The following is a 7,886-nucleotide window of genomic DNA, read 5'->3' as shown; positions in this document are numbered from 1 at the left end:
ACCCAGGACGGGACTTCAGTGGCTTTGGTGCAGACGATTCTGCTCAAGCTTTGTGGTGAGGCAGGCCAAGTCCTTCACAGAGGGGACAGTGACTCTCCAAAGTCACACATCTAATTGACCAGGGACCCCAGACTCAAATATGGGCTTCCTGAGTCCTAGCTCCAGACTCTCTCCTAGTGCCTCCTCTGCCCAAAGCCCAGCCCAGAGGGGTTCCAGGAGGAAGACAGAGCTGAGTGAACCCATCAACCACAGAGGCAGGGGCTGGGGGTGTTGGAACTGAGGGAAGAGGAGCCCAGAACGGCCGTTGTGAAGGGCAGGTCAATGGACGGGCTTGCAGGAGGGTCTCCACTGGAACAGGGGACAGAGGGTGCCTTCCGGGAATTCCTCCACAATCACCCCAACTGTGGCTTGTCTTTATTTCACAGAAATAGGGGCTGTTGCCAGGGTCAGGGAGCAGGAGATGTGAGTCAGGATGGAGGGTCTTCTGAGTTGAATTGGGTAGGAGACCAACCCCCAGGACCCCAGGGCCACAGCTGAGCCCCAGCCTGGTCACAGTCTGAGCTCCGACCTTGGCTAGGACAAGGCAGATGTGGGGGTTGGAGGATTTGGCTCCTTACTGCAATTCTGGTATAGAGAAGGAGGGGGCTGGGTGGCGCAGGCCATCCATCACAGGCAAGCAGGGGTCACATCGGGGTGCTGTGAACCCTGCCCTCCTCCTCCGAGGTGTTCTCATAGGCATTCTCATGCTCATTGGACCTGAAAGAGGATGACATGGGTCATCACACCTTCTGTCCCATCCCACCTCCCTGCCTCATCTTGCACTTGTGAGGGCAGCATCCAGAATAAAAGTTTGTGCCCCAGAAGGGGGTTCCCCTGACCACAGCCAGAGACCCAAGGCCTCTCAGCGCCACCTCCTTGAACCCCATCTCCCTCCTCCACCAATCCCCGCCCCCATCGGGCTCCCACTGAGCAGTCCACCCACTGAGCCTACCTCTCCACTGAGTTCCCCCTAGAGATCATCCTCCCACACTGAGTCCCCCCACTTATCCTTTCAGAATCACCTTCCCTGGTCACTCACCATCCCCATCATACCAAGCCCCTCCTCTTCACCGAGTCCTGCTCCACATGAGTCCCCATCCTTCCCACCCCCTCCCCCTCAAAAGCTCCTGGTCCTGAGGTCCCTAGGGGCCCCTGGAGCACAGGTGGTCAGCTCTATGCCAGTACCTCACCTGAAGCTGGCGGCCATCGAGGAGTACTTGCCCTCAGTTCCAATCAGGATCCCATCTGCTTTGTTTCCAGTGGTCATGACCATGTTCATGGGCTCCCTGGGGACAGAGATCATCAGTAGGGCTCTCTGGGTCCCCTCCCCCTTCTGTGCCCCCTCCTGCCTCTCGTCCAGTTGGGCCCTGTTCTATGGGCTCTAGGGCAGAAGCCTCCTCTCCAGCACAGTCTTTCAGCAGCCTTTTCTGGCTCCCCACGCTTCCCCTTGCTCCACAATGGGACAAGATTTATTAAAGATGTACCCCAGGCCTTGTATCCGCTGCCTCCCAGACTCCCTGTGCTATTTCCCTCTGACCTCAGCTCAGCCCCAGAACAAGACTCAATGCCTGCCCAGGAGTTCCACAGGGTTTTCCTCAGGTGGTAAGTATCGCCACTGAAGGCAGAACAGGGACCAGTAGAGAAAAGAAAATATTCCTGACAAAAATCTCCTCACCTCTTACTCAAGTTTAAACCCACTGCAGTGTGGCCTCTGCCCCGACCTCCCCAGGCACAGCTCTCATGAGGGTCACAGGGACCCTAACCAATGCTCGTCTTTCTTTACATCCAACAGGCACCTCAGACTTTTGTTCCCAGTTGGCCCAGTTCTGCCTCTTGGGTTCTGTGTCTCAGTGGGAGGGTCCCATCAGAAGCCTTGACACTCTCCCTGCTCCCTGTCCTTCCTCCCTCCTGTCCTCTGTGGCCCCACCCCCTCTTAGACAGCTCTTAGCCCTGGCCCCGCTCGCCATCCTCTCTGCTGTCTTCACAGTCCAGCCTCCTCATCCCTCTCCTGGCCTGCAGTGTGGCCCAGCCCAAAGCATCTGCCATGGGGCAGCCAGCAATTCTGCTCAGGCTGCCTCTCAACCCGAGACTGGCTTAGGAACCTGCCCTGACTCCTGTGGCCCTAAGGATAAAGCCCAGGGTTTGGGACTCTGGTGCACCAGGGTCTGCTTGGCCTGAGCCCTGCTGACCTCCACAGCTCTCTTGGGCCTCCTTCACCCCTCTTTGCACCTGTGAGCTGTTGTGTTCCCTCAGTGGGTCGGGCAGGGCTGCTGCTGGCACGCAGGCACCAGGCCACCTGAATGGGAGCTGGAGGTAGATGGAGCCTTGCCCCAGGTTCGGCAAGGGCAGAGTGAGCTGGATTTCAGCTCATCCCCCTCTAATCTGTGCCCTGCCCAGAACTCAGGAACCTGCTGACTTTCCTCAGCAGCAGTGTCTGAGAGCCTGTCAGCACAAGAGTTGTGTGTGTCTCATTGCCCTTCTGTACACCCCTGCCATGTGTGACACAGCAGCTAACTCCAAAGAAGGGCAAAACCTTCCTGTCAAGGGATTTTCACAGCCTCCATCACAGATGGGCTGCTGTGCCAACTATGCAGATAGGGTCACTGAGACTCTAAGAAGGGGTGATGTCTCCCCAAAGCTCCCAGGGCATGTGCTCACAGGCCTGGGTAGCAGCGAGCCTCAGCTCTGGTCTGGGTCTCAGTGTCCCTTCCACACAGCGAGCAGTCTGGGCTTTCCTTCTCGATGGTCCAAGTGTAGTGGCCATGGTCCCGGGCCCAGCCTGCCTGCGCTGGCCCAGCCCCCCAGGGTCCCAGGCAGGACTCACCGCTCTTCCTGGCACCAGAAGTGGTTGATAGCAAAAGCAATTGCGACGAGGACCAGGAACACAGCCACGGCAATAAGGCCCTGCATCCAGGGCTGCAGGTTCCCCAGGCCTAGAAAGAGGGTGCTAGGGGTGTGTGTGCTGCAGCAGGCTGGGCACAGTGGAGACTGGCCGCCAGTGCAGAACAGGGCAGGGGTTCTCACATTCCCACTCGTGTGGGGCTGGGGCCTGTGTAAGAGGCCACCAGCCTGCTGCCTGGACCAGAGGGGGCATACTGGGGAACAAGGACCCATCTGAAACCCACCACCACCCCCTCGGCTTAAGAAAGGGATGGTGGAGGAAACGAGATTTGAAGAAGGATGGAGTTCCTGTCGTTATTTAAGGGGTAACAAACCCAACTAGTATCCATGAGGCTTCGGGTTTGATCCCTGGCCTCGCTCAGTGGGTTAAGGATCTGAAAGGAGTCAAGGTGGGAACAAGGTCAGAGAGCCAAGTCTGAGGTCCAGGCAGAGTGCCCCCTCCCACACCTACCCCACCTCCTCCACTGTGGGTCACATGCAGGGCCCCCCATGGAATGCCTAGGCCCCACGGACCAAAGGGCAGCCCCCAGACAGCTGGCCTAGGCCCTGACTCTGAGGGTGACTGCCTTCCTCCCCAGCTACTGGAATGAATAGGACTGGCCTGGCACATAGAAGATCCTGTTGTGTAGCTGAGGTTTCTCCCAGGTTGGGTAGGCAGGGCTGCTCAGCCTGGGGTGCCAGGTGTACTCAGAGAGAGGGGTGGGACAGAGCATCTGTGCAAAGGCAAGACAGACACCAGGTCTGGAAGATCAGGGAGGGAGCTTCAAAACCTGAGCCTCTTTGGGCTGGGGGCCCGAGGGACTAGGCCATAGACCAAGTCAAGGCCCCATCCACGCACACGCTCCACCTTTTGCCCCTTGATCCCTGACACCACTTCTAACCCTCAAGCTTTCCTAGACGCCTCTGCCCTTCGCCACTGGCATCTCCAAAGGGCTTTGCTCTCCCTGGACATCACTGTGCTTGTAGGAGCCCGGGGGAGCTGGGCCCTTCGAGGAGAAACACACAGTAGCAGGTAGATGTCCCAGGAGGGGACAGAGGCCAACGGGAGACTTCTGAAAGGCCCTGCCTCCAGGCCCAAACCCCTGCATCCCTAGTGCCTCCCTGTAGCTCGAGGGGCCCATGCCGGGCATCAGAAATCTCATTATGCCTCAGTCCCCCTCAAAAGACCTTCCTCAAGTCTACCTGAAGGCTCTGCTGCTGCAGCAAGGCACTGTCTCTTTTCTGAGCTCTCTCTCTGAACCTGACAGGTTTAGGGAAGGAGGGGGCTCTGGGAACTCTGTCCCGTGGCTTATCTCTTTGAGTGACAGCAGATACACAGTGTGGTTATTGTACATCCCATACTTTCTGAAAAGCTGTATTTTGGACGCATTGTTTCTCCATAAAACAGTGGTTCAGACCCATTGCTTCCTCAGGTCAGTGGTTACTCAAGGATTGAGGGTCAGGGCTCAAGCCTGGGAGACCCCCTCTCTGCTTCTTCCAGACCGTGCAGCCAATTCCTTCCAGATACACCAAGCACCACAGTGCCCTGCTCCTCCTTCTGGGTGGCTTTTGGGGGGAACATATGTACACAAGCTTTGCTGTGTGACCCACACTAGTTCCTCAACCCCTCTGATTTCCGGTTCCCAAAAGGCCTTCCAAGACCTGAGAGACAAAGTAAGCAGACACACATGAGAGCTCAGGGCATCTGCAAAGGAGAGGTGTTCTGGAAACACCTCTGCCAAGCCCTGCTGGACCCAAATCCCACTTGCCAGGTCCCCAGACTCTGGCTGCAAATGCAGCCTCACAGTGCACGTCAGACACCAGATAGAGGTTGTGGTGCTTCACTGATGCAAAGTCTCTTCCCACCCCTGCTTAGCAGCTACCTGGAGGTACATGGGACAGGTTTATTGTCCTCATTTTATGGATGAGCAAACTGAGTCTCAGAGAGGGGCAGTGAATTGCTCAAGGCTACACAGCAGGACAGAGGCAGACCTGGACAGAGAGCTCACACCCATGGAGAGGGCTCCACTGTCTTCTAGGGAGGAAGCTGAAATGAGGAGGGGTTAGGTTGAAGCCATGAGCCCTGACAGCACCGCTGACCCCTGAAACAAGCCTGTGGTTGAGGGACAGCTCAGGCCCAACCTCCTCTCCTTATAGCCCCCCACCCTCTGTCCTCAGGACCCAGCCATCTGCAGGGCAATTCCTGCTCCTGAAGCTTGGGTCTCAACTCCCCTCCTCAACCCTAGCCCAGCATTTCCTCTGTGGCCCCCATTTCTCTCTTTCTCTCTCTCTCTCTTTTTTTAAGGGCCACAGGTGTGGCATATGGAGGTTCCCAGGCTAGGGGCTGAATCGGAGCTATAGCTGCTGTATGCAGCCACGGCAGTGCCAGATCCGAGCCACGTCTGCAGCCTACATCAAAGCTCACAGCAATGCTGGATCCTTAATCCACTAAGCGAGGTCAGGAATCTAATCCATGTCCTCATGGATACTAGTTGGGTTTGTTACCACTGAGCCACAATAGGAACTCTTGCTCCCATTTCTCACTAGTGGGAAACAAGCCACACACAGAAGCCTGGCTAAGAGGTGTCCACTTTTGGAGATTCCCCTGGCTGGCCCAGTCCCTGCTCCCCTCCAAACATAGGTGTCAAGGTGATAAGAAGGGCTGGAAGACATCCCGTCTACCCCCAGGGGTTCCCAGCACCCAGCCCAGCCCTCTCCTCACGGCACCACCCAGGCTGGCCCCGTCCTGTGCTACCTTGCTGACAGCTGGCAGGTGGCACTGCCATAAGCAGGCCCAGAATGACCAGGCTGAGAGCTGACATGGCTGCAGGCAGCTCCTGGGTCTTCTCTCTGGCCACTGGAACCTGGGCTCCTGGAGCTGCTGTGGGGTCTGTTGGTGTCTGCTGAAAGTAGCCTGGGCTCAGTGTGACCCTGGAGGAGAGGAGCTGGTAAGGAAGAGGCGAGGGAGGAAGGAGGGGGGAGTGGAGGAGCCTCCCCTCCCTCCCATGGTAATGAGCTGCCAGTCCTGGCCTCCTGATTGGTCCACTGGTCCACCAGGGGCACCCAGTCCCCCCAGGGGGCTGGTTTGAAGTCATCTTCCAGAGACTGTGGGTCTGAGAAGCGGGGAACTGAAGGGAGAGTCCGGCCTTACCTCCAAGCCCCAAGCCTCCAGGAGTCGTGGGGCAGCTCCCCTTTCCTGGCAGGAGGGATGGGCCCTGGGAAAGAATTCTTGCTCCTGCCTTGAAAGAGCCAAGTGGGCGGGGCCACTGGAAGGCTGACAGAGGGATTAAGAAACTTGCTGGCTGACTCAGGAAGCATGGGGAAAACCGCAGAGGCTAGGGAAAGGTCAAGGCTGTCCCCTCCCCCAGAGCCTGTCCTCTTTCCTCTTCTCCCACACTGTTTGCCCTGGGCCAAGCCAGACCCCAGGGCCCCATCCCAGGACACAGCCCTGGCTCTGTCCCTGCATGCTGGGCCCAGTTCAGTAGCTCTCTAAATCCACGCTCTCCCATGGGGCTCATGACAGAGGGCCTGGGGGTTGGGGACGGGGGTTACTAGTTCCCAGCCTTTCCCACTGGCCCAGCTGACCTGGCCCAGTCAGCTCCTCCTCTTGGCCACAGACCTGCTCCCTGGAAGTGGGGACAGGATCCAGGCTTGGCCAGAGGCCTCTGCACACACCTTCTGATCCCTCTGCACTATCAGAGGGAGAGAAGTGGGTGGACACAGCCCTATTCTGGAGGACAAAGGGAGGACACTGCTGGGTAGAAGGTCTAGTCTGGGGCCCTCAACCCCTGAGATCCCAGGGAGCCCATCAGGCTCTCTGGCCTAGGAACTGAGAATGACTCAAGTACCTGCTGAGGCCCTGGGGCCAAGGGTCATGCTGGGTCTCCCCACTCCCCTCCCATCCCTGCCCCCCAGGAATACTGGAAACCAGGGATGCTAAGAATCTGGCTCCAAGAAGGAAGAAGCCAGCAGACCGGGGCAAGGTCTCAGAGATGGAAGATCCCCAGAAGCCAGTACATGAGCTGAAGCCCATCCACAGCCTCTCTGCCCAAGAAGCCACCAGACTGCTGCTCACAGGACCCTTGGGAAGCCCTTTCTATTGCCAGTGGCAGCACCTAGGCATCATGCCTCATATCTCTGCTTCCTGTGTGTGTGTGTGTGTGTATGTATGCCCTCTGCCATGGACACACACATCCAAGCAAAAAAGGGGTCTCAGGGTCCAGGGGGCTTCAGATTGGAGGTGAGTGGTGGCTGCAGGATGTTTCTGTCCTGCTCTCCCTCCCCACCCCTACTCGGTGTCTTCAGAGTGTTCTGAGACAAGGTTTGGCTGGAGTAGGTACCATGTGGGTTAATGAACAGCCAGGGAATCACTGATTAGAATGCAAGGAATGGGGTTGAATTTAACAACTAGTGATGTCTTCTTTTAAACGGGGAGTCACAGGGTCAGATTTACATTTGAGAAAACACCTCTCTGGACTCAGAGTGAAAAACGAAAGGGGTTGGCAAAGATCAGAGGAAGGGAGGTCATGGGAGGCAGCCCCACGGCCAGGGATGTGGGTTGCAGCAGGGTAGGGCAGAGGGAATAGATATGAGAGCACTTTAGGAGGAGCCCGTGGACATGATTACTAGAATATTAGCTAGTGGGGAGTGAGGGACAGGGAGGCGCTGAGGGTCACTCCCAGGTTTCTGGCTTGGACAACTGGTGGATGGTGGCACCTCGGAAGGGGATGGAGCAAGTTTCAGGAGCTAGGGAGGTTACAATGAGCTGTGGGCTCAGATGTATTGTGCTGTGGACTCTCCAGGGGGGAAATATCCAGAAGGCAGTGGGATCTCTGGGTCTGGAGCAGTGAGGTGGGATCTGGGAGCTGCCTGTGGCATGGTGTTGGTAGCTGAGGCATGAGAGCACCTGGTCTCCCCAGGGTTGGGTAGGAGGGGAGCTGAGGAAAGGAGGGAAGCAGTGAGGGACC

General features: G+C 57.4%; 1 protein-coding gene across 2 annotated transcripts; it reads right to left on the bottom strand.

Annotated features, from left to right (window-relative positions):
- Window positions 1-399: 399 nt before the first annotated feature.
- Window positions 400-6,165, bottom strand: LOC125134637 (PDZK1-interacting protein 1). 2 transcript variants are annotated; one of them, XM_047794182.1, is made up of 5 exons: window positions 6,071-6,165; window positions 5,675-5,850; window positions 2,864-2,972; window positions 1,230-1,325; window positions 400-756 (listed from the first exon to the last, which is right to left on the bottom strand). In XM_047794182.1, the coding sequence occupies exons 2-5, from the start codon at window positions 5,739-5,741 to the stop codon at window positions 684-686; spliced, it is 345 nt and encodes a 114-aa protein (XP_047650138.1). In that variant the 5' UTR covers window positions 5,742-5,850; window positions 6,071-6,165; the 3' UTR covers window positions 400-683. The 2 variants fall into 2 exon arrangements, with proteins under 2 accessions (XP_047650138.1, XP_047650137.1); XM_047794181.1 differs by lacking the exon at window positions 6,071-6,165 and having other exon boundaries at window positions 5,675-6,042.
- Window positions 6,166-7,886: the final 1,721 nt, after the last annotated feature.

This window comes from Phacochoerus africanus, chromosome 8, assembly GCF_016906955.1.
Source record: "Phacochoerus africanus isolate WHEZ1 chromosome 8, ROS_Pafr_v1, whole genome shotgun sequence".
Lineage (NCBI taxonomy): Eukaryota > Metazoa > Chordata > Mammalia > Artiodactyla > Suidae > Phacochoerus > Phacochoerus africanus.
The sequence above is the reverse complement of the archived record's forward strand: the minus strand, read 5'-3'. Positions and strand labels throughout refer to the sequence as shown.

Excerpts from the sequence above, each read along its gene's own strand:
- LOC125134637 (XM_047794181.1), bottom strand. The coding sequence starts at position 6,014 with ATGACTTCAAACCAGCCCCCTGGGGGGACTGGGTGCCCCTGGTGGACC. Across the intron at positions 2,973-5,674 it reads ACCTGCCAGCTGTCAGCAAG|GCCTGGGGAACCTGCAGCCC; the intron begins GTAGCACAGGAC and ends CCCTCTTTCTAG. Across the intron at positions 1,326-2,863 it reads TTCTGGTGCCAGGAAGAGCG|GGAGCCCATGAACATGGTCA; the intron begins GTGAGTCCTGCC and ends CTCTGTCCCCAG.